This window comes from Stylophora pistillata, chromosome 9, assembly GCF_964205215.1.
Source record: "Stylophora pistillata chromosome 9, jaStyPist1.2, whole genome shotgun sequence".
Classification (NCBI taxonomy): domain Eukaryota; kingdom Metazoa; phylum Cnidaria; class Anthozoa; order Scleractinia; family Pocilloporidae; genus Stylophora; species Stylophora pistillata.
The window spans coordinates 21,648,945-21,674,458 of NC_142527.1; the positions used below are offsets into that span (position 1 = coordinate 21,648,945).

Genomic DNA, 25,514 nt, shown 5'->3' on the forward strand with positions numbered 1-25,514 from the left:
AACTCTGAAATTTCAAACAAGAAGTGTCTGCTTGATTGCATATAAAGAATATGCAAATAGCAAGGTCCCTTGCGTCACCAAAAAGAAAGTATTACGAGTTGAGAAAATCTGATTTTAGGTGAGAACATTTTAAGTTTTAAAGCATCATTATATTTCCATGTATTACTTCCGAAGTGGCGATTACTTTCCTTGTTAATTGAAGCGATTATCATGGGTTGGAGTACAGGAAACTGTTCTGCCATGTGCACGCTCTCAAAATTGATAATCTGAGGTGACCCTTTCTGTTTTGTATGTATGCATGTAAGTATCTATGTATTTGCGATATTTAGACAGGCTGGCCCAGTCTAAATATCGCAAAAGCTTCTTTAAATGAAGACTTGTACGTGTAAGCAATAACAAGGCCAGACGGGGAGCTACGTTCCGTTCTTTGCAAGAAGTGGGTGGGTTCTTCAATGTCCCCTACTAAAAGCACGGAGAAGATGTAGGAGACGGGGCCATCGGTTCATCGTCCTTATCCGAAAAATAATGTTTGTTCATTTGCTGACGGAAGGAAAAAGGGGAACCGGCAAGCATAGAATGTAAATCAATGCCGAGAAAAGATGGCAATAAATTCATTTAGGAACCTGTTTTTTCTTTCAGTCAAACATACTGTTAAGGGAAAAGACTCTCGTTGCCAACTTCAATAGAAAAGAAATATAAATCGAGAGAAAGTGGCCTACAATCCATGCTCTTCATCGTATTCGACGTCTACAAGAACCACTTGACTGATGCCTGACAACTTCTTCCGACAACTGATGCTTTTTTTCATCTCTATCGTGATAATTCACTGGGGTGCGTTACAACCAAAACAAGCTTTGGCTCAGTGAATTGGTTAGCCTTGACTGTCAGCCAGATACTCCACTGTGCAGATATATCTATTCAGGTGCTTCTGTCTTGTTTCTTATAAACTACCGATATGCATTCAATCGCGACCGCAGGAAAAAAAGGGGGAAAAAGAGGAAAATAGTATACAAGTAAAATGGTAGATTTACGGAAAAAACCTGGAGTTGTTATAAATTAAAAGATCATTTATAGGATGTAAATATGATTATTGTCTCTTTTTAATCCAGTTCGGTTACAATGGCCTTAAGCAACCCTTTCCATTTAAAGTGAAGACAGTTGTCTGCCTGTCTTAACACCGCGTCGAAAAGAGGAGAAAAATTGTAAAGTCATTTTCCAGCCGGAAGAAGAGTCGTTGTCCCGTTGCCATAGTAGTGGGCTGTATTGTTACACTGACAAGTAAATGATCCTTGAGTGTTAATGCATTTTGCTTTGGCGTCACAGTTATAACTGTTGACTGCACAAAATGTTCAAATGTATGCTTGCCACATTTAAATCCTGATCTGGATGGGGATTTCCTTCCAATAGACTTTTTTTTTTTCTTTTTTTTTTTTAGCATATCAAGCCGCCAGAATTTCGTATTTGTCTCAAGGAGTTGTTCGCTGATCAGCATGAACCTGTTACCGCGTCTTACGTTGTCCTGGCAGGTAAGCACAACTACAAAGTTTTCATTGAACAACTTATCCTTTTGAATATTTTGGCAGACTGGTGAATTAATTATATTTTGTTTCCGATGTTTGTTTGGTTAGACGTTTGTAAACCAGGCCAGTCTTACTTTTCTGGCTTTTGCTATTCCACAAGTCAATCATGTAAAAACTGGACTGAGGCGCAAAAAGCCTGCCAACTTAACCATACAACACCAGCCTCATCACGTTAAAAAGTCACGAAGAAAATGTCTACATACAGCACCGTCTGAATGGAGAAAAAGGATGGATTAGACTTAATGACAGAGCATATGACACCGAGGGCACATTTGTTTGGGCTAGCAACATGCTAAATAACTTCACTTACTGGGCTCCACATCAACCAAACGATTTCCGACTGAACGAGGACTGCGTTCACACCGTAGACATAAATTTACATGAAATGACGTAGATTGCAAGAGTTGTCATAATTACACATGTTCAGGAGGTAACTGCATTTTTGTTGAGATAGAATAAATATATGAAAATCATATATTTTGAACTGCGGTATTTGATACGTATGATGGACGATCCTCGCAGTAGATAGCGCTATTTGAGCAATAGCGAAATTCAGACCTGAAAAAAATCAGGCCTGTACGGGACTCGAACCACTGACCTCTGCGATACTAGTGCAGCGCTCTAACCAATTGAGCTAACAAGCCAACTGAGAGCAGGCCGTTAAGTTGATTCGTAATGAACCCGTGAAAGTGATAAATGAGATAGAATAAATATATGAAAATCATATATTTGTGAACTGCGGTATTTGATACGTATGATATTTTTTTTCAGGTCTGAATTTCGCTATTGCTCAAATAGCGCTATCTACTGCGAGGATCGTCCATCATACGTATCAAATACCGCAGTTCAAAATATATGATTTTCATATATTTATTCTATCTCATTTATCATTTTCACGGGTTCATTACGAATCAACTTAACGGCCTGCTCTCAGTTGGCTTGTTAGCTCAATTGGTTAGAGCGCTGCACTAGTATCGCAGAGGTCAGTGGTTCGAGTCCCGTACAGGCCTGATTTTTTTCAGGTCTGAATTTCGCTATTGCTCAAATAGCGCTATCTACTGCGAGGATCGTCCATCATACGTGCATTTTTGTTCTTTTGCAAGCCCGCTTCCTTTTATTGCGTATGGAAAAAAAAAATTTCAGCCTTGAAGATTAATTTGAAATGGTCGAATGCGGAATCAATAACCTTACTCCGTCCTTTCTTTTCTTCGTTCTTCTCTGCGTCCATCCTTCCCACCAATGGTTTGTCGGTTCTAGTCAGTTGCGATTGATAGCTTGTTTGCTGGTTAATTTCTTTTTGATAGTTGTGTCTGTCTTTTCTGTTGTTGTTTCCTCATTCAATTTTTTTCTTTATTTTAAGACATTGATTAATGTATAGGAAATAATCATGACTGTGGCAAGAACGGAATTTGCACAAATACACAGGGGTAATTTAACTGCGATTGTGCCAGTGGGTATAGAGGGGATGGTCGAAATTGTACAGGTATGGATTAAAGAACTCATAACTTCAGCGAATTCTTATTCTAAGGCTCAGCTCAGCACAAGGTCTTACGAAAGCTAGTGTATTTTATACACATTCAATAGGTAGATATGAAATTATTTCAAATCAATCTATGAGAATAGAAAAGCGTATTAATAGGACCTTCAAAAACTAAATCTTCCACTGAGGGAAATTTGAGACATTTCACGCAATCCCCACTCTCCTTTATCAATTTTTTTTTTGATAATCCTTTCCCAATATTCTGTTGATTGATTGACTGACTGAATGTGTGAATGACCGCTTGATTGAATAATTGATCTCTAGCATACTAAGTTACAGATTAAATGAATATTACATTCAGCGACTAATGACTTGATTGAATGTATGGATTGCCATCATCTGCTAGATCTCCCATTCATTATTTCACCTCACTGCAGACGAATCGGTTAACAAAGTAATGTGGTAACTTAACAAATCAGCACATGCTGGAACTCATAATAGGTTTCCTTTTTTCCCTGTCACAGATATCGATGAGTGTTCTTCAGGTCACAGCTGTCATAGCAATGCCACGTGTCAAAACACCGTTGGATCGTACACATGTACTTGTGTTAATGGCTACACTGGAGATGGAATCAATTGCAGTGGTACGTAACGCCCTGATTTCGCAAACTCTCAACAAGGCTTCCCACATTTTGGTGCAAAATAATTTTACACGAACCCTTTAGAGCCTATTAACTTCTATATCTCACCAGGAACTTTTCATAAAATCTGTTTTCAGGTCTTTTACTTATCTATCGAAACACCGACCTACACCTGCAAGTAATTCAGTAAGGGAAGAACCTGGGAACAAAGTTTTCATTTTTAGGGCATATAAAGGACTTATAAGCAAGGGTTTCTTAAAACTTTTGACGATAAAAATCAACGGTAAAACACGACGTTTCGACCGTGCTTCGGTCATTGTCAAGTGAATGGAATGAAATACAGTAAATATATGTATATATACACGTAAGAAACATAAAAAAAAAATTTGCAGTTGTAAAGACACGATAAAACTACAAAGAAAGTGCTAGTAAAAAGCTAATTAAAAACCTTAGCACGAATTGAATCAGATTGTACATTGAGAGCATGTCTTAGCTTATGAATAAAAAACATCTCATAGACGAGGCAGTCGAATTTGTTCGTGCACTTCATTAAGGTGCTAAAGTTCTTTGTACGATCCTTTGGAGTCAAAGAATGTTTGTCGCGAAAATGTTTGCCAATTGACAGAGAGGAGTTTTTATGTTCTTTAATACATTGGTGTAGATGACGGCGTGTGAAACCAACATAACCTGCATCGCACAGGTCACATTGAAATTTGTAAATAAGGCACTGTTGGTTCACAATCGGCGGCTTAGCTTCTCGCAATTTGAGGTCTCGACCAATCTTCTGGCTAACAAATACAGGTTGTAAAGTCGTCTGGATCCTATAACTTAGATCTTTAAGTTGGGCACGAACAATATCAGCGGATGCCTGATCTTTATACGGTAGGACAACGCGAATGGGGTCCGATCGATCGCTGACAGCAGGTAAGGAAACCGGTTGATCAGATACTTTGGCGGCAACAAACCGTGAAATGGCAGAACTGACTGGATTATCAGGATATTTCAAACGAGAAAATACTGATTTAAGTCGATTGCATTCTTCAGAGAAATAACGCCAGTTCGATGAAAGTCGAAATGCACGATCAAGCATAGTTTTTAATAACCCACGTTTGTCACGATCATCTCCATGCATGGCTCTTGTAATGTAGTAACGGCCCGTATTTGTAGGTTTGACGTACATCTTGGTCTCAACATGTGTACGTTTGTTGAGCAGCTGGGTGCCCTAAAAAGGGAGCATGCTGTTACTCTCCGTCTCCATGGTAAACTTAATAGAGGAATGGCACAGGTTTAAAATGTCAAGGAAATTGTCCGCTGATGCTTTGTTCGGCATAATGGTCAATGTGTCATCAACAAATCTCTTTTAGTACGTGGGCATCTTGCCTTCACGCTCCAGGGTTTCTTCGATGCTGCACATAAAAGCGTTGGCTAACATAGGACCAAGGGGGGAGCCCATAGCAACTCCGTCGATCTGTTCATATAGCCGGCCGTTAAACGTGAAAAGTTGGTCCTTAGTTGCCGCTCTAAGGAGATCGACAAGATCCAGCTTATTGAGATTAAGATGGTATGTTTCATTAAATCAATTTTTAATGAAAGCCTTATCGGCAAGTAGTTGCATGGTCTCCTCAAAGGGTACGTTGGTAAATAATGAAGAAACATCATAGGAAACCAGAATATATCCACTGTTAATAACCATTTCGTGGATCTTGTTCACGAACTCAAAGGTGTCGCTTATCATATACTGATTTGTGGCGAGAGGTTTTAGTTTGTCATCTAGCCATTTGGCGAGGGCAAAATTGTAGGTCTGAGTGGCTGACAGAATAGCTCGCATAGCTAACTCTCTCTTGTGCGCTTTGGGCAAACCATAAAGATGGGCCAGCCTGGTACCCAACGGACGGACAGACTCTGCAATTGCAGTGGGTAGAATTCGGCGAACAAGTGATTCTAGCTCCTTCTCCTTTTGCAATAGGGGGTAGTAGTGTTTCGGTGGTCTACCTCTACGCTTTGGTCTCTCAGGCTTTACTATCCTAAATTTGGTAGCATTGTTTATGGATGCGTCAGCAACTAGCTGTAGGTATTCATCCTTGACTAAGACCACGACGCCAGATCCCTTGTCAGGTTTTGTTACGACTATGTCCTCTCGCCTCTTCAATTGATGAATGGCTTTCAGGAGTGTTTGTGGGGGTTTCGGGCCTTTTCGGTGAATATAATTCAGCGGCACCGAACGTCTTCGTCAATTGGCAAACATTTTCGCGACAAACATTCTTTGACTCCAAAGGATCTTACGAAGAACTTTAGCACCTTAAGGTGGCTCAATATGTTTTTTTGGCCGGGCGAAGAATGGTTACGAAAATGGCGCGAGCTTTTAAATGGCATCAGATATGTAAACAAACATGGCGGCTTCACGCGAGTGCACAATTTTTGTCACATAATCGCGAATTTTACTTGACGAGAGTGAGACGGCATCGATACTTTCCAGTAATGAGCACAATATTGACAGTGAAAGACCAGAAGTTTACACAACGCCTAGACAACATCCGTAATGCGTCAGGTCGCTTTCGGAAAGTGGAAGCGATCGAAACCAGAAAAGAAACAGAAATAAAAATGTTACACGGAGGGTTCAAAACGTGGAATGCCAAAAGGTAGATCCAGTATGATACCATATCCAAGGAAAATGAACCCCCAGCAAAACGAATGACACGAGCACGTGAGGTCAGTACATTTTTCTTTATTCGGAAGTCTTAAAATTTGGTAAGATTTTCCTGTCAAGCTTGTCCTAATTATCGGCCTACCTGTTCTGTTGACTCCAACCCTGATTCCCATCAGCAGAGTAAAGCTAAGAGGAAGGCGAACCTGCCACAAGGATCCAGACTGGTGGACTTAGAAACCCTTACAGATGGTCTGAAGGAATGCTTATTTTGTCATTACTGTAAATTCTCACTATTTTTAACTGCACTATAGCATATTTTACACCATTATCATACAAAAGAACATAACAAATATTGTGGACGGAGTCTTTTTTCCCTGTTAGTTTACAGTGTATTTTACAATATTTCTAGGCCCTTGTCTCTTGGCAATGTTATTGAAGAACAGCACAGTGGCTTGGCAAGCACGTTTACTGTTATATGCAGCCAATGCAATGCGGAAAACACTATTAAAACATCAAAAGAGCACAGATCTGGTGCACGCCGTCTATTGACCTTTGATGTGAACACGAGAGCTGCCCTTGGCTGTTTACACACAGGAGTGGGCAACACCCATTTAAACAATTTACTTTCAATCCTCAACGTTCCTGCACTGAACTCATCAACTTTAAAAAATCGGGAAAGGGAAGCTGGAAAGGCAATAGAGCTAGTAGCAAAAAATAGTTGCCAGCAATTCCTAAACCTTGAACGAGAGAAGGCAATTGAAAATGGTAACAAGCCTGACCATATCAATTTGGTACCTATTGCCTGTTCTTACGACATGGGGTGGCAGAAACGGGTGCGAGGTTTCAACTCTAAGACCGGACATGTTGCAGTCATGGGCCTTTCAACTGGTAAGGTCCTTTACTACACAACAAAAAATAAAATGTGCCGCTCCTGTGATGAAGCTAAAAAGGCAGGAAAACAACCAAATGACCACGATTGTAGAAAAAATCATTCAGGCTCTTCAAAGTCAATGGAGCCTTTAGCTGCAATTAAACTTTTCAATAAGGTAACTAAATCAAATGTCAAATTTTCAATTTACACTAGGAATGATGATTCAATGACTGAACCTCACCTAAAGCAAAAGGTACCCTATGGTGTGGAAAAATGGAGTGATATAGTTCACATAAAAAGATCCCGTACAACACGCCTATACAACTTGAGCCAACGAAGTAAGTTCCCCAACAGTTCAGTGTTGTCACAGAAAGTCATAAATTACCTTGTCAAATCCTTTACATACTGTATTGCACAAAATAAGGGGGATGCTACAAACATGAAATCTGCAATTCAAAGCATTGTGCCTCATGCATTTGGTGACCATACTGGTTGTAGAGAAACATGGTGTCGATACAAGAAAGACCCTTCTCGTTATTGTCACAGAGATCTTCCCTATGGCAAAGACCTCCAACGAGATAGCCTTCAATCAGCCCTGAAATCTCTCTTTAATGAATATAGCACAGACATTGTTATAAACAAACTTGCACCTGCAGCAAATTCTCAACGTAACGAGTCTCCGAACAGTGTGGTGGGCTCGAAGAACCCCAAAATTCGCTTTTACGGGGAAAGTGAAAGCAATGATTATCGAGTGTCCTGCAGTGTCTCTCAAGTAAATTTAGGTTACAGGTACATTCCTCAAACTCTAGCGTCACTTAACATAGAGCCAGGTCTTTTCTGTGTAGACCATAATACGAAAATGGACATGAAAAGTTCGAAGGACAAACAAAGGAAATCAACAGTTGTATTCAAGCGACGTCGATCACAATTACACAAACACCAGATTTCAGAAACCTCGAAAAACGAGGGCAAAGAAGGTACCATGTATGAAAGTGGCATTGGCCTGAACCTAAACTCTTCTGCGACAACATTGGAGTTGAACAATTCTGAACTTTCAATCACTGATCTTTATGATATAACCGCTGCTGTCACGAAACAACAACAAGAACAGTAGGAAAATGCAGTTCCGAAATGCACTTCGAGACCCACAGTTCAAAAGGAAAATTTTGATGACAGTAAATTCTATCACTTTGTTTTATTTTACATCGAGACAAATTCAACGGGAAAATCAGCAGAAGTATGTCAGCTCGCTGCCGTGGAGGTCAGGTAAACAATTCTCATGTTATATTCTACCAACCAGAGACATAGATTCTCACGCGTCAAAGGTCAGCAAACTTACAGTTAAAACTGTCAATGGAATCCGCCAACTTTTCAAAGATAATCGAGTCGTAGAAGCCTTTGAGTTATCGCAAGTACTTAGGCAGCTCTCAACTTATTTGAGTGCCAGCATAGATTCAGCTTCAAGACGATCCACAAAGCCTGATGCACAATCTTGGCTGGACACAACGCCGCCACATTTGATATTCCAATACTTCTTCGAAACGGTGGTGAAAATTTTATCGCGGAGCTCAGTTCCATCAGTTCCATCCGCTTTGCAGACACTCTGACACTGATGAAATCACTCACCAAAAGCAAGCACTCTTCCATCCAAAACGCAGAAGGTAAATTTCCAAAGCCTGGGCAGAGTTCTGTTTACGAACATTTATTTCAAACCACCTTTGATGCCCACGGAGCCCTAGAGGACGTAATCGCTCTTCGAAGAATCTTGCTTTCGCCTAGGTTGGCTTTGTCTGATGAAATGCTGGTGAACAGAAGTTCAGTAATCTCTGTCAAGGACGCCGCCGAAGACCTGAAATATCTTGACAACCGTCATCAGAGACTCCTGTCTTTTCGAGGAAAGCTGTACAACCCAGGTCATGCGGATAGCCCAAAAAAGCAAAGCATTGCCGAAAAAATTGCTGGCAGTGGCCTATGATATGAGGATTTAAATAATTTGTACCAACGATTTGGACGGAAAGGTCTTGTGTGTATTTTGACGAGACCGCCATTGTCCAGTCGCTCATCGCTTCCAAGGGTCACAAACGCGACGAGAATAGTCTCCGCAATTTTGAAACACTTGGAAGAGATTTCCAAGGATTCTGCGGCATAGTGAATTAAGGTATGTTCTCAACTGACTTTAAGGTCAAAAGCAGTTTGTACAAAAACGTCAAAGATAATGACCGCCCGTGTTTACACATTCGTCCTCGACAAAACCGCGTGGTTCGAGAGTTCGCGCATGCTCAAATAGCGATCTTAGTGAGTTCCTAGTCTGATGACGTGGTTGTCATTGAGGTGAGAAAATAGAAAGTGCCCCCTCAGATTTTTCGTATTTCCTTCGGGGAAATTCCTTGAAATTTGGCAGAGATGTTATACTCTTTTAGCTTTCCATGCTGTGAATTTATCAGAAAAATTCGTAAGACAAGTTTTTCACTCAGCCAAAAAACAACAAAAATGTTAAAAGCGAAAAAACTATCTTGACAACCCCTATTGTTTTCGATTTTAAAAGTTTCGTCTTGTCAGACTCTACTCGGTCGGAGAATAATAGAAAATTTTACCGAAGGATATTGAAGAAAATTGAAATCAAAGTCAAACAGACGTCAAAAAATGGCAATATTTGCGTAGTTTTAATTTGGGACTAAAAGCCTTGACTTCAGAGGTGACTGTTGTACAGCAAATTTAGGCCCTTGTTTTTTGTTTCAGTAGCTTTGATTTGAAAAATAGCAAAAACAACGAGAATATTAACTTTCGATTGATGTCACTGGCGCGCGCTTCGTGATCTTGCATAACCCTATTGAGCCACCTTAATGAAGTGCACGAACAAATTTTGCTGTCTCGTTTATGAGATGTTTTTTATTCATAAGCTAAGACCTGCTCTCAATGTACAGTCTGATTCAATTCGTGCTAAGGTTTTTAATTAGCTTTTTACCAGTACTTTCTTTGTAGTTTTATCGTTTGTTTACACCTGCAAAATTTTTTTTATATTTCTTACGTGTATATATAAATATATTTACTGTATTTCATTCTATTCACTTGACAATGACCAAAGCACGGTCGAAACGTCGTGTTTTACCGTTGATTTTTGTCGTCATATAAAAAACCTCATTTAAAATCATTTGAAAAACAAACACTGCCTGGGTATTATTGATTTTAATAGGTAATCATGGATGCATGAAAACTTCACAATATCCTCTCTTTATTTTATAGATGTCGATGAATGTGCGATCAATAATCATAACTGTGACGCCAACGCGAAATGCTCTAACACGCACGGATCATTTACTTGCAAGTGTGACAATTCAGCCCACTACGATGGCAACGGGACAACCTGTTATGGTTACCGTAAGTCTTCATTTTTCCACCACTGACAGTTTAACGTTTTTTTTCAAATTGTTTTTTATGGATATTGACATGTGGCAGATGCGGTGGCTTGGGATCCGATGCAGTATCACTCTGCAGCTGGCCTTTGCCGTCATTAGAAATACTGTACATGCAAGTTTTCTTCATGATAGTTAATGATGTGGTTATGAGGAGCTAATTGCTAAAACAGCAGGCTTTTTTTTTCTCCTCCATAATCTACAGGAGGCCTCGGACGCTCATCTATCATAGGAAGGGACACGAGCCAGATGTCCCGGTTAAATTCCTGGCTCCAATCACGCTTGTAGAGTCAGTCAAGAAGTTACGGGAAACTGTGCTAAAGAGCTTCTAGCCATGGGTGGAGTTCACAGACGTTTCATCGGAAATGTGATAGCCTTGGAAAAACAGTGACCATCATCAAAGCTCATGGTTACATATTTGGCGGTTACACTAGTAGCTCATGGGGATGTAAGATCCTTTATTTCCATTATCTTACTTAAATCTAATATGATATGATACTAATATGATGTTTATTCAAACCTTTTGCAGAAAGCTGAATTACAGGTTTGTTACAGTGAGATGTTGTTAAGGTCTAGAACAGGCGTCGGCATCTTCTCAGGCGCCTCTGACAGCCGCTTCAGTCCATATCGATCTCACCTTCCCACCCATCCCACCCCAGGGGAGAACATCCATCACACAGTAATTTCGTGTGTGGGAAATTAACGTCTCCTACCCCAACCCTGCAGTAGACGGGACCTCCATTTATTCGACCCTATCCGAGAAGACTAGAATATCTGACCATTTCTTGATGTTATAGAAAGGTAGCAAATTCTCCTCAATTATTTTAAGACCTTGAGTGTTGGTCCGGCCGGGGCTCGAATCCTCGACCTCCCGCACAACAGTCCAGCGCACTATCCATTGGGCTAACTGGGCGGCGGTAGTCTAACGGCGGCGGTAGTCTAACGGCGGCGGTAGTCTAACGGCGGCGGTAGTCTAACGGCGGCGGTAATCTAACGGCGGCGGTAATCTAACGGCGGCGGTATCTAACGACGATATCAAGCCATAAAAAATAACTCTGTTGTTAAGACTATAGTGACACGCAAGTTTTGAATTGCCAGTGGTTTATTTATCGAAGTAGTAGTTAATTTCAGCCTTCTAGCTAATCACTATTACGCAAGGCGACCGTTTTGCGTTTCACTCAATGTTATAACAAAGTTTTCCAGGAAGGTCCTTGAATCGTGTTGCTGAAAGGGGCAATTAAATACGTTTCCATGCACATTTTTTTAATGAGATTGTTCCTTGGTTTACAACTGCAGATGCGAAACCCTTGCTAGCTTCTTAACTAAGTGCACCAAAGCAAAAACTGTGGTGAGCCAAACTGAGAATTGAATCAATATCCCCAATACAATAATTAAACCTAATAATCTATTTATATATGAAATATATAAAGCCTACTTACGAGCCATGGGGCTCATCGGGCCGGCGCTTAACTCCGGCTTCAGTAGCATGAAGCAACTAGGAGTAATTCTAGTCAAATGTCTCAGGTTTGTGTGAATTTCTAACTTAACCCATTCTTTCTTTCAGGGACGAGTGGATACAGGTATTCATCATCAGCCTTTATATATTCCCTCAAAAGCTATTACGGATATGGATGCCTTAGAAACGATATCTATTCCTGGGGCTGTCGTTATGCAATATATATATCTTATTAACCAAGCGCGAGGGCCGCACTGGGAGAATATCGGCCCGAGGTCTTGACAGTACGGACCGAGCGCAGCGAGGTCCGTACAATAAAGACTGAGGGCCGATATTCTCCCAGTACGGTCTCGAGCAAGCTTGGTTAATAAGAGATTTATTATACGACTGAAGTTCAAAGGGACACAAATGCGGTATCATTCGGGACCATTCGGGACAGTGTCCGGTCCAATACTTAGAGAATATTGGACCGGCAATTGAGCATTTTGATTGGTTGATTTTAGTTATTGGCCCTCTGACTGCCCGAGTCGTGTAATAAGCAGCTATTACAGTTATTGTCAGACATTTGGTAACGGACATGATATTCGCGTTGCCAGCTATGCAAATAGTAACTATAATTCTTGCGTCAGTGCTTGTAACGCTTACGGCGGTTCATACTGCAGCAGCTACATGTGGACTGGAAATAGTAATTTCTGTGCAGATGAGATCGAGGTATACTATGAAGTGACCAGTTAAAAAAAAAAAAAACTGTAACAAATCATATAAAGATGTTAGCGTGGAACATTCGTAATTACCCTTAGTCAGGTGTTGAACTAAATACGCGGTGTATCTCAGGCTGTAAGCGCAATTGAGAAAGAAGCATGTTCATTATTCTTTAAAATATGTATATGTGAATAACATCGATTGAAATGATTTGCCACTTATGTGTCGGTCAGTCTTAGTGTTGTAAGGGTATCAGACACATTTTATTGTCGTGGTCATAACCGTTCTAAACTGAAAGTTAACACATCATGTAGTGAGAAATAAATGTGAATGATATGACAAATACTCACGCAAATAAAAAAGATTGCAATGATGTTGTCTAGTTACAGAGCAGGTGTTTTGTTAATTAGTTGATTCGAACCCCTTTACTAATTAAAAAAAATACAATGTGCCAGTAGCAGGAAAACATCTAAAAGTTAGGAAACAAGTCTTCTGTTCACCCTCTTAAAAGACACAAAGAAATCACGTGGATCTAAACTAGCTAGCAAGGGAAATAAATAAAAAAATTTATACCAAGACCATGTTTGAGTGAAATAATTTTATAAAAGGTATCTCTCCACCACAAGTCATGTAATAAATCGCATATTCAGATTCTGAAAATTTAACCCATAATTTTTAGACCTGAAACATCTCCCCTTTGTACAGGGCAATATTTCGTCAATTGTATCATAAAGAAAAAAAACATCCTTTTTTTCTATTTCATAGTCCGGTTATTTAACTTGACAGCGGCAAAATAGTCGCCTATGCTTTCTTAACTTTAAGTCCACCCAATAAAACTTTTTGAGGGGCTATGGCCTGTAAATATAACAACAGATGTAATAAAACGGTGATCTCTCAGGTTATGGAGCGATTTTTTTGACTAGCTGTGGACCGACATCAATTCATCGTCTGCTATATTTTTTTTTTCCAGACTGGACTTAAGTAACATCCTAAAACAAAACAAAAGCAAGCAAACAAAATTTTCAGCGAAGAAAGCATCGCAGTTAAGTACACGTTTTTTAACCTAACAATAAAAATTTGCATCGAGTGAAATTTGTTTCATTTCCACATTGTGACGAACGTCGTATCTTTAAAACAGACGACAAACAGAACTAATTTGGAAACTTCTGGCTGAGTTTTATATTCCAAAATTGTCAGCGTCAAGGACGCCTCATAATAGGTTTCAAAACAGGAAACAATTTTAGAATCAGTCCACATTTTACTTGCAATGATTCCCATGAACCACATATTGGAAAAAGAGGCAAAATGAGTCCAGTGTCAATTTTGAGCTTTCTATCGAGAAGTTTTATTTAGTTATAAATCTCTTGAAGAACAGGTAGATAGTAAGGTCCTTTGTATCACAAAAATAAATAATGTGAGAAGATTTTCAAGTAGGTATTCTTCTTGAACGATTGATTTTCTCTATTCAACTGGCAAAAATAATCAAACAATATTAAAGTCTACATGTACACGAGCCAATCACAGACAGAGGCTAAGATATCAACTTACATAATATATTAAACATTTCATTTACCTGAGAACAAAGCAGTGTCAAAAAAGACAACATTTTCTCCATATTTACAGAATTATCCATAACTCAAAAAGTTCTTGAATACATTGGTAAACATTTGAGAATTGAAGTAAATTGCATTCAAAACGTTAAGCAGTGGAAAAATTAAGGGAAATTATGCATATGACTTGAGAACCTCTAATACCCCAGATGAAAGGATCTACATGTAAAGCTAGTTCTTCGACGTCAGCGTGAACTAATTTACTCTCGTCGGATTGCTTAAACAAAGTTTAGCCGTTGTTCGATAAAACTGATTCTCAAATAATCCTCAATCGAGCCGAATCTTTTATCTGAACATTTATTTATGTGAAGAGTGTCAAGAACGCCGAAAGCTATCAATGGAAGGACATTAATTTAATTAAATCAACCATCTTATAGAGAAAGCCTGAGACCCCTGGTTACGTAAAACCGTACCTTGTTTGGGTTAGACCTCTATAACAAACCGGTCTTAAAGACGGTGCTTGCTAACAAGGATCTAATTTTTCCCGGAAAATGACAATGCAGCAAAATGGATCTTTTTCTAGGGCGGTCAAAATCCAGAAAGAAAATCAGGGGTAGCCACACAATATTCCGAGATGATTAATAAGTTGCAGTAGTCGGATCCTTCTGTTTGTGCGAAGATTTCTGGGATCACCACGTAGCAAACATTGCAGCTGAGTTGCAAGCAGGAAATATAGGGCGAAAAGTTATTTCGGCGTCCAAATGAACAAATTTGGAGAGAGATCATCGCTCTTTTGTGGCCATTTTATCAGAAATGGATTTAGGTAATGCTGATAAAAAAGGGAAGCGTACGTTTTTTGTTCGAACAACCATATGAAATATGTAATGGAAACTACCGATAAACTTGCATACGTCAGGCTGGTGTGGTTCAATTTGAAATTTATAAATATTAGCTATAAATCGCCAAAAATAACTCAATCAAGCTACCTCTAGCTTTTTGCTTGGCATGGTAATACAAGAGAGTGCTACAACAGCTACCTCGATTGAGGCGGCAAGAGACTGAAATGGTCTGTTGAACATTAAACATTATCTAGATAGTTAAAGTGATTAAACATCTACGTTACTTCTTTGTTGTGATCAGTCAGTGAGAAAGAATCAGCTTAGATAATCAACTCAAACTTGAACCCTCTCTCAAGTCTGCGACGATGAGTTGGTACAAATGAGTCGCTTTAGGAGCGATGCATGACTCAATATATCTGTCCACAGTTTCTACCGAAGCTCCTGTGATTCTGCTTTTCCTGACATTATCCTCCAAGCTGTTCGAGGAGGAAAGTGGCAGCTCAAAACCGTTTGGACTCTTCTCAAACAAATTGTCACCTGACCTAGGGATTTCTTCGTGTTTCTCATCGCTTATTTCATCCTTCCAAAGGGCAGTTGCGCGGTAAAAACAATTTCCATCTCCGCTGACAACGATGTCTTCCCTCCTATAAGGAGGTATATTTTTTAGACGCCATAATTTGTTTATTTAATAATTTAACGAGTGTGAAAACAGGCTGTACACACAAATAAAACTGAAAAGATATTGAAGAGTTATTTCTTGGCGATTTATGGCTAATTTTGTGATATGTCGAGACCACTGCGCGATGACGATTTCAGAATATCGGTATTTTTCATAATATATTATTCAGATAAAAACTTACACTTCCCTCATATCAAAATCACGAATCCATTTATCATGATAAAACTGTGGCGAAAAAGCGTTGACCTCGCTCATTTTTATTTGGACATTGAAACAACCTTCCGCCAAGTGTTTCTATCTAGTAATTTACAATGTTTTCCCCGTGGCTATCTCACAAAAAATATTTGCGTAAACATGAGGACCGATTCCTGGCAACTCAGTCATTACATTAGAAATCTGAATAAAGTGCTGACGTTCCTTTTTTTCCTCAAATTGAAGGAAAATAAAATTTCCCGTGGCGACCCCAAAGATCTTTAAAATAATGAGCAAATGCGATCCTCAGAATTGGGCAATGTAAGTTTTTATCATCAAAATGATTGCCTTGAGGCCATTTTCAACCCAGATGTCTCGAACTCTCACTTGCACTACCAAAGATACTAGAGAAACAGTTTTTGCAGGGAATGAAAAATTAATCGTGAGTTTTATAGGCTTTTTTCTTAAGTCCGATCGATGGCATTAAAAATAAGAGTCACCATGCGATTTCTTTTTTAAGTTGTTTCATTTTATTTAAATTTGTAATCACACTTTGGTCAAGCTTTCCTAACATCTCCCTGTAAGTAAATAGATTGACACGCGCGCAGCTCGATTGTCTTGCGTAAGAGACGCTACCTCCCTGCTAAGTAGCATTGCATTCACAAAAAATGATCAAGCTGAACTTTCAGAATTTTGAAGTTGTATTTTCCGCCGTTCTTTTCCCACCGCGTTAGACCTTCTGGAGCTCAGTGAAAATTCAACCTCGTTCCCAGGGCTTTTCCCTTTTTGAATATTTTGGCGGGCGGGAATATTTTTCCGCCCCCGAAATATTCAAAAAGGGAAAAGCCCTGGGAACGAGGTTGAGTGAAAATTAAATGTGCTATCGAATACTCTGTTTGGAAAATGATGAACGTCAAATATTTCAATTACAATTCCAAAATTCGAATACAATGAGAGATCCGGTAGCTTTTTTTTCTTTTAGATAGTATATTCGTAACTCATCTGAGTGCCTTATCGCGGATGTTTCTTTAAAACATCTTATCGTCACCAGTGTTCTTTCATTATATTTAGTGACAGAATAGATAGTTCTATGGGCGGATTCATGCTGACGTCATTGTTTACATTTTTGCTCATTTGCATACGGCTTTGCGTAAAGAAGGAAGCATGTTAGATACAAATTGACTTAAGGCAGCTAAAGAGCTAGAAAACCTTGGTACATGGTGAAATTTTTAGCTCTTTGGGTGTAATATTCAAGGAGAAATAGTCCCTCAAAAACTGCAAAATTTCTGGGTGGCAAAAGCGCTAATGAGCTCATACATTTCATGTAAAATTTTGAGTTTTTTAACCCGTGTTGCACAAAAATTAATCAATGCATCAGGCTCGCATTCATTGGCCGAGTTAATCGTACTTTGACCTTTCGATATTCAGAACTGATTTACTTTTAGCTCCATCAGAAACTGAATTGCTTATGCTAATGAGGCAAATATTGTAAACAAGGATTCCCCTATAGTCTAGAGTCCGTGCGCGTCATGTCCATAAGAATCGCGAGCTGTCAACAATATACACTTAAAGTATGGTCCCTCGGAAACTACTCAGTTTTGTTTTCTCGAGAGTCCTGATAAATTGAAACTGTGAACTGGCCACTGTGAATTCGCTCTGACGAGGGGCTAACACTCGAAACCTCAGCTTTTTAACTCTTTACGGCGGCTAATTCACAAGTTCAACTTAGTTGCTATTACCAAATTACCTTGTTACCCCTACCGACGCAGCACCACAGCTTCTTTATAAACTTACCCCCTGGAAACATAAGTGCTTTGTTACATATTTAGACAAAGTTGATCAGGGGGCACGTGACCAGGAATCAACCAGTCGCAGTGCTCGCTTTGTTGAGTGAAAATCTAAGCAGATAACAATTAATTACTGTTTAACAATTAAGTCTTATACACCAATCACTTTCACCTCTATTAACTCTATTTCCAGTTGCTCACACATTTTTGATTATGGAGAAACTTTGTCAGAAGTAACGACAAACAATTAGGAAGAAATTAGTAAAACGTTGCCATCGACCTCTAACACCTTTCCATTGTTCGTTTACTTGTTTATTCGCTCGTTAGCCTGTGCCTGTGTTCATTATTTTTTCGTTTCTTTGTCGATTCTTTCGTCGATCTGTAGTATTATTAATTATTTGTTCGATCTCTCGCTTATTCAATTATCTACTGTTTTTTTTCTCCTAACTTCAATTATTTCCTCCGATATATATGCGTTGAGTTGTTTTTTTTTTTTTTTTTTTGCATTTTTGTGGACCGGTGAGACGAGGTCGAGGTTCATAAAAATGCGAAAAAAGAATGAGGCAAATATCCAGCCATCTTGACCAAACAAGCTTGGTTAATAAAGGATTTATTATATTCCAAAAAAAATTTCGCTTTATTAAGAATCGGAATGACTTGTTTACTTCGACAGCCTGGAAAGAAAACCAACTGTGTTTGTAGAACAAACATTCGCTATCTTGACTATCCTCTGTCACTTTTTGCGTTTCCATGGCCGAAATTTTCCAATAATTTACGAACTTAGTTTTTCGTGTGCGGGAACAATGCGGGCAATCCCGAGCCGGCAAGATGGGCTCATCTTGCCCGCTCGGGTAGCCAATTAGTGCACAGGATTCGCCTAATCTTGCTCACAGGCGCTGCAGGCGATGCAGGCGATGAAGTAAGACTATTTATCTGATGTACATGATCGTTCAATTGAATAGACCCAGTCAAGATTTGTTTTCTTCGCGTCTTCATTTATTTTTACTTCGTACGGGCGTCCATTCATTAGCCACTCTTTATTTTCTCGTTTTTGTTTTGTTTTGTTTTGTTTTTGTTTTCATTTCTTCTTTTATATCATTCATGTTTTTGTTCACGTGTTCTTCATGGTAACAAGTCACGTCTCTCCTAAGCTAAGTCACCATAGTCTTTAGGGAAGTCACTTACCGTCTTATTCGTTTTTGATGTTTAAAAAAAAACCACTTGATGATGCTTGACAACTCCTTCTGACAACTGATACCTTTTTACATGTCTATAATTATTCACTGGGATGTGTTACAGCCAAAACAAGGCTCGCGTGCAATTATCAAGGTTTGGTTCATTAACTTGGTTAGCGTTGATTGCCAGCCAAATACTCCTTTATTCAAATAGATAGTCAGGTGCTTTAGTTTAGTTGCTTAAAAACTTATATATTCAAATGCGATTAAAGCGGAAAAGGATGAAAATGACAGCTAATTAAGTAAAAGGAAGATTAACGGAAAAAAACCAGGAGCTATGATAAAATTGTGAAGTCATTTGAGGGAAGGAGGAATAGCAGGAGGACAGAAGATTGAAAGGGAAATAAGAGTTGAGGCAAAGTTTGATGTTGAATGACTCTTGCGGGGAATTTACAACTCTAACCGCCAGGAGTGACTAGCATCTAATTTCTCCTTACACATGGTCCCCCCTTCCCCCCCCCCCCCCCCGCGCCTGAATAACATATTAAGGTCATGAGAATAAAGGAATTGATCGGCAATTAAAAAATCTCTTGATAGCTAAAAAAATTCTCCTTGTCAACACCCTGGGAAACGTATGATAGAACAAAACGGAGATTATATATTTTTACCGTACTTGGCACGGAGTAATGTCGCAATCTGATTGGCCAATTTGCCTATGTCGGTAACAGTACAAAAACCTGCTCGTGTCGATGTGTCACGCAATTCCTTTATCAGCTCTCGAACATGGATGACTCGGAATTTCTGACGACGATAATGGGGTAAAAAGCCAATCGACAGTGCTGCGTTTCGTGAGTCCACAACATTTTGACCACTCTAGTGAGGAATATCGTTGTCGATTAGAGTACAGACCACGCTACTACTGTCGATTTTTTAAAATGATTTTAGGGTGTAAAGGTCTGAGGACCGACAGACGAAACTATTGAAATAATCACAGACATCCCATCGACCAAAAAAATTTCAAACTGAAAGGGATAGAGATTCCGTTTAACTAGTTTGCAAAATTTGAAAGAATTTTACAGCAGGAAAGATTAATCTTTCATTTGCTGAGCGTGAAAAAGTGTAAGATAAGGAAATTAAGGTTTTCATAAAATCGCTCTTGAAATTATTTACACACCTTAAATTTATTATTAGTGATTTCGTCGCATTCATCCCGATGGGCCACAAAGAAAGTCTAAAATAATTAATATTGACAAATACTGAAATAAGGAAGGATTCAAAGGTAATAGAGATATAACTTAATTACAATCCTTGGAGCAATCACCGCTACTCAAATTTTACGCCGTAGCAAACTGGAATAGACTATTTCGCGAGCGAGGTCCAGAGAACAACTTTAGCGCCACAAGGCACTGATGAACTTAACTTTGCGTGCCGCCGCAAAACTCCAGTTAAATAATGAAGGTGATTCTGTGCTAACCTCATCTCACAATGTTAGCGTTAATTCCTTGACGTATATTTTTTTGTTGTTCACGACTCAGAACACTTTCTGTTTTTGACCTCTTTTCTTTGATTTCCCTGGTACTTAAAGCCAAGAAGAATCGTGCCGAATCGATGCTTACGTTAATTTGTTTATAATGCGCTAATCCTTTTTAATCTTTGTTTTTCCTCGCAGTAGAAAACTGAGTACAATTTGTGCCGCCGAAGAGAATCGTGATCAATAAGACGAAGCTTAAGGCAGGGTTAAGCGACGTTTCATCATGTTTGGCTTGCAGTCCTGGTGAATGCACATTTTATCGTCAATTATTTTTTTATTACTCAGTGTTTATACAGGCCAGTGATTAGTTACTCTAATTCCTAAATGGTTATCTAATTTCTTTTATCGACCGAGTCTCACCGTCTCACTGTTGATTCATCTGAAGTAATAAACAAATTTCTCCTCTATTAAAAGGAAAGTTAAAATTTCGTCCGATTTCAAATTAGTGTTCAAAGAACGCTAAGATCTTAAGGTAAACTTAAGACCTTATGTACTTAGTCCATCTTTCGAGAATCGTGATAGATAAAAAATCATTTACAAAGCCAAAACCGGATAACAGACCCCTGACCTCCACAAAGGCAAAGGAACTAGGACAATGAATGGCAATAGTAGAGGTACGCCTCTCCTTAGTAGGGACCTTAGGCAGTCACGACTACAACGAAGAAGAAAATTTCGATAAATTAAAAGATGAATTTAAATTGATAGTAAGAATTTCGCGAATGACTGGCTGTCTTTACTGTCTCTTACGGCGCCACACCTCAACCTTAGCATCACGTATGTGAGCACCGTTGAGTTCCAAATTTATACTTAAATAATTGACCGTCGGGTTTCCTTTTTCGGACAACGTAAATTTTGGTGATTTCACGTTGTTGTTTGGTAGGGGAAGGACATGAAATGTACAAAGGTTTATAGTGCACGTGCTGAGCTATTACTCTGCCGATTTGATTTCTTGTTTTTTCATGTTCTCATTGCCGTTGCGTCGTGGTTTGCTTAAGGTCTCTAATATGTGGTCGACAACCCTCCACTCAACATAATGCTGAAGTCCGATCTCAACCTTGGTAACACTGTAGACCTTAGCAATTCAGCCTATGCTGCTATTAAGGTATCGAATCATTTACTTTCACTTTCACTTTTATAGCCGACAGAAATATTTGAATTCATCGCTAATAGGCTACTCGAAAGTCTCCAATTTTTCTCCACACAATGTTTTAAGAAAAATAAGCGACCATTGTGTTAACACTAAGGGAAGAGGGGATAAATGAATGTTAGAGAAAATTTACCCGGGTAGTAGTAGTAGTCAAGAGAGGATTTCATCCTCTTTAATAGTGGTGGAGTGTGCCAAGACTTTTACCACACATTGTAGCTCCATTTATGTTCCTTCATTTTGTTGCTAACGAAATAATAAAACATGGAACTCCTATTACCGTTTATGCAACGCACGCGGTATGCCTTCCTTTTGTTATTCTCTTAACTCATTCCCACACGGGCAATTTTCATTCGACGCATTTTGGATACTCCCTAATTAATTTCCCTTCGTCAGTGTTTCGAAAACCAGTCCGAACATGTTCTACAATCGCTAGTTTCTTGTGGAGTTATTTCAACAATTTACAGGCAACAGTCGCGCTTTTTAATCTTGATTACTCTGTGACAAATAAGCGCTTTGATAACCGATAGCTTTCTTTCATGTCTACGATATATGATTTACTAGGATGTGTTGCAGCCAAGACAAGGCCTGGGTTCGAAATATCAAGGTTTGGCCAAAGGAATTGGTTTGCATTGACTGTCTTAAATATAAGCCAGACCATATACATGCACTAGAAAATTGCCTTCCTTTTGTTGTTCTTTTTACTCATTCCTTCGAAGGCAGTTTTAACAATTCGCAGACAAAAAAAAAAAAAAACGCGCTTTTTAACCTCTTTAATGATATTCGACAACTGCGTGACAACTATCCCTTTTCCGAGAATTCGCAGTTATTTTGATAACAACTAAATCCAACAGGCGCGGCGCATGCCATGTGTTATCCTGTGCGTTTCCTCTAAAAAAGACATGCAAGAATCGTTTGCCCAATCTGATCGATCCTTAGGGAAAAACTGAAAAATGCAAGAAACCACAGACGCAGAAGCTAGCAAATAACTTAAAATAAAGTAAAATAAAGTAACGCTTTTGTTGGCCTTTTAACGCATTGCAATGCAGTTAGAAGTAAACAGTTCTCAATACGGCCCATTTTGGTTACCTTTCCCCTCGAGCTCCATCAGCAGTGTTGCGTCACCAGTCTTAGCACGTTCTACAATAATCCTGTTTCTAATGACATAATTTCGAAAAGTTACAGACAACAGTCGCGTTCTATAGCCACGTAGCAAATAAGCCTTTTCCAAGGATTCGAGATTATTGTGAGAACAGGATAATTCAACAGACACGGTGCACTCTATGCAATTAAACGTATCAATGCCGTGAAAATCTTGAACAAAAGCTCATCTTTTAAACCGGCAGTATCAATGTACTAATGAGAGAAAAATACAATGCTAAGCAAAAACAGATAAGGAGAAAACAACAGAGGTAGTAACTAACAAATAACTTAAAATCCCTCTTCGATCTCTTTCAGAGAAGAAAAATATGTCCACAAAGGAATACTGTAGCGGTATTTCAGCACATTTCTATGCAGCAAAAGAAAAAAATGTTTGATAAAGCCTATTTTAGTAACGTCATAGCCTCTCTGCTGCAGTGTTATGTCATCAGTCTTACGATGTTTTACAATTATCCTGTCTCTGATGGCATGATTTCAAAGAGTTGTAGACAACAATCTCGCTCTTTAGCTGTGTGGCAAATAACAAGCCCTTTTCCAACAGTTCGGAATTACTTTGACAACAGGATAACCCAACAAGCACGGCGCACGCTACGCATTGTCAGTATTAAAGTATCAGCGTCCTAATTTTAGATGAAAAAAGAAGAAGAAAACAATAGACAGGTGACTAATAATAATTTACAAACTCAATATCTCTCTTCGTCAGGGAAGAAAAACATATCCCTAGAATGGGGATTTTGTTGGTCTTTTAGCACATTGATATGCAGCAAGAAGCAAAAGCTTTTGATACGGCCCATTTTGGTTACCCTTTTACCTCCAGCTCCCTTCAGCAGCGTTTTGACACCAGTCTTAGCATGTTTTGTAATAATTCTGTTTCTGATGGCACGAATTCGAGAAGTTACAAACAACAATCCGCCGTCTGGTTAGCTCAAGTGGTAAAGCGCCGAACTGCCGTGCGGGAAGTCGAGGGTTCGAGCCTCAGACTGGACCAACACTCAGGGTATTAAAATAACTGAGGAGAATGCGCTGCCTTTGCTATGATATCTGCAAATGGTTAGACATTCTAGTCTTTTTGGATAAGGACGAAAAACTATGGGCCCCGTCTCCTGCATCTTCTCTGTACTGATTAGCAAGAGGACGTTAAAGAACCCACTCACTTATCGCAAAGAGTAGGGAACGTAGCTCCCGGTGTTGTGGTCTAGCGTGTTAACTTAAATTTTAATGCGCATTTGATCCTATACAGATGTTAATTTCCGCAATAGAAATATTAAATTATGAATTATGATCGCGCTTTATAAACGCGCAGCAAATAACCGTATTCCAAGAATTCGGAGTTACTCATGCATGGCAATGTGGTGAAAGACCCGCTACAATATTCCTTTGCAGACATGTTTTTCTTCTCTAAAGGAGATTGAAGAAGGATTTTAAGTTATTTGTTAGATAATACCTCTATTTTTTTTCCTTTTTTGCTTATTCTCGGCTTTCTATTTCTCTCGCATTAGTAGGCCAGTACTTTTTAATTCCATAGCGTGCAACGTTTTTCTTGGATTATCCTGTTCTCAGAATAATGCCGAATTCTTGGAAATGGCAAGATTTAAAGAAGATAAGACTACAATTGCGCTCTTTAATTAACAAGCCCTTTTTCTAAGAATTTGGAATTATTTTGATAACAGGATAATCCAAAAAGCATGGCGCACGCAAGGCATTAGCACATCAAAGCATCAGCGTCCAAATGCGAGGTGGAAAAAAAAAAAAAAAGCTAAGGAAAAAAAGAAAAGAAAACAACACGCATGTTACCTGAGAACATTTTAAAACTCAACGCTCTTCGTTAAAGAAGAAAAACATGTCGCAAGAGAAGGATTTTGTTGGTCTTTTAGCATTTTGCAGCAGTAAAACAAGCAGTTTTTAATACGGCCCATTTTGGTTACCATTTCACCTCGAGCTCCCTTCAGTAGCGTTGTGTCACCAGTCTTAGCATGATTTGTGATAATCCTGTTTCTGATAGCACGATTTCGAGAAGTTACAAACAACAATCGCACTCTATAAACGCGTGGAAAATAATCCTTTTTTGGAGTTATCTGAGAACAGGATAATCCAAAAAGCGCAGCACAAATTATACAATTATAAAGAATCAGTGCACTGATGCAAAAAAGAAACAACTAAGCCAAAAAAAAAAAGAGGGAAAAAAACAGACACAGAAGCTAACAAATGACCTAAAATCCTTCTTGAATCTCCTTTAGAAGCAAAACAAACCCATAAAGACATCTTTTTATTGTTCTTTCAATGCTATGCAGAAGGAAGCAAGCAGTTCTCAATACGGCACATTATGGTTACCCTTTTTACCTTGATTTTCCTTCTGAAGTTTTGCGCCCTTAGTCTTAACATGTTCCCCAGTAATCCTGTTTCTATAATAGCATAGTTCCCAGGAATTGCAGACAACAATCACACCACATAGTTGCGTAGCTTATAACCCTTTTCCAAGAATTCAGTTTTTTTTAATAACAGGATAATCCAACACGCACGGTACACCTCACGCAATTAGAAAGTATCAGCGTTCATATGCAAGAGAGAAACAAAACTAAGCAAAAAAAAAGGTAGAGGAAGGAACAAAAAAAGTACTAGCATTGAAATATTAGAAAAAAATCCAAAACTATCTCTGATGTCCGTTA

At 39.0% G+C, this 25,514-nt stretch overlaps 2 protein-coding genes and 1 pseudogene across 4 annotated transcripts; 2 read left to right on the forward strand and 1 right to left on the reverse strand.

Moving 5' to 3' along the window:
* Positions 1–1,372: 1,372 nt before the first annotated feature.
* On the forward strand, positions 1,373–13,368 carry LOC148723790 (uncharacterized). 3 transcript variants are annotated; one of them, XR_015992000.1, is made up of 7 exons: positions 1,378–1,526; positions 1,629–2,010; positions 2,941–3,063; positions 3,585–3,704; positions 10,463–10,597; positions 10,838–11,080; positions 12,197–13,368. XR_015992000.1 is itself a non-coding variant. In XM_088734224.1 (6 exons), exons 3-6 carry the CDS (start codon positions 2,968–2,970, stop codon positions 10,862–10,864), a joined length of 378 nt encoding a protein of 125 aa, XP_088590350.1. In that variant the 5' UTR covers positions 1,378–1,526; positions 1,629–2,010; positions 2,941–2,967; the 3' UTR covers positions 10,865–13,368. The 3 variants fall into 3 exon arrangements, 2 of the variants coding, with proteins under 2 accessions (XP_088590349.1, XP_088590350.1); XM_088734224.1 differs by having other exon boundaries at positions 10,838–13,368; XM_088734223.1 differs by lacking the exon at positions 12,197–13,368 and having other exon boundaries at positions 1,373–1,526; positions 10,463–10,840.
* LOC111327360 (uncharacterized) lies at positions 3,712–4,806 on the reverse strand. Its single transcript, XM_088734222.1, has one exon. The coding sequence runs from the start codon at positions 4,789–4,791 to the stop codon at positions 4,138–4,140; it is 654 nt and encodes a 217-aa protein (XP_088590348.1). The 5' UTR covers positions 4,792–4,806; the 3' UTR covers positions 3,712–4,137.
* Positions 6,764–9,470, forward strand: LOC148723791 (uncharacterized; annotated as a pseudogene).
* Positions 13,369–25,514: the final 12,146 nt, after the last annotated feature.

What these genes read in the sequence shown, in the direction of transcription:
- LOC148723790 (XM_088734223.1), top strand. Translation starts at nt 2,968, where the DNA reads ATGACTGTGGCAAGAACGGAATTTGCACAAATACACAGGGGTAATTTA. An exon ending in GGATGGTCGAAATTGTACAG is followed by an intron (nt 3,064 to 3,584) that starts GTATGGATTAAA and finishes TCCCTGTCACAG; the next exon opens with ATATCGATGAGTGTTCTTCA. An exon ending in AGATGGAATCAATTGCAGTG is followed by an intron (nt 3,705 to 10,462) that starts GTACGTAACGCC and finishes TTTATTTTATAG; the next exon opens with ATGTCGATGAATGTGCGATC.
- LOC111327360 (XM_088734222.1), bottom strand. Translation starts at nt 4,791, where the DNA reads ATGCTTGATCGTGCATTTCGACTTTCATCGAACTGGCGTTATTTCTCT.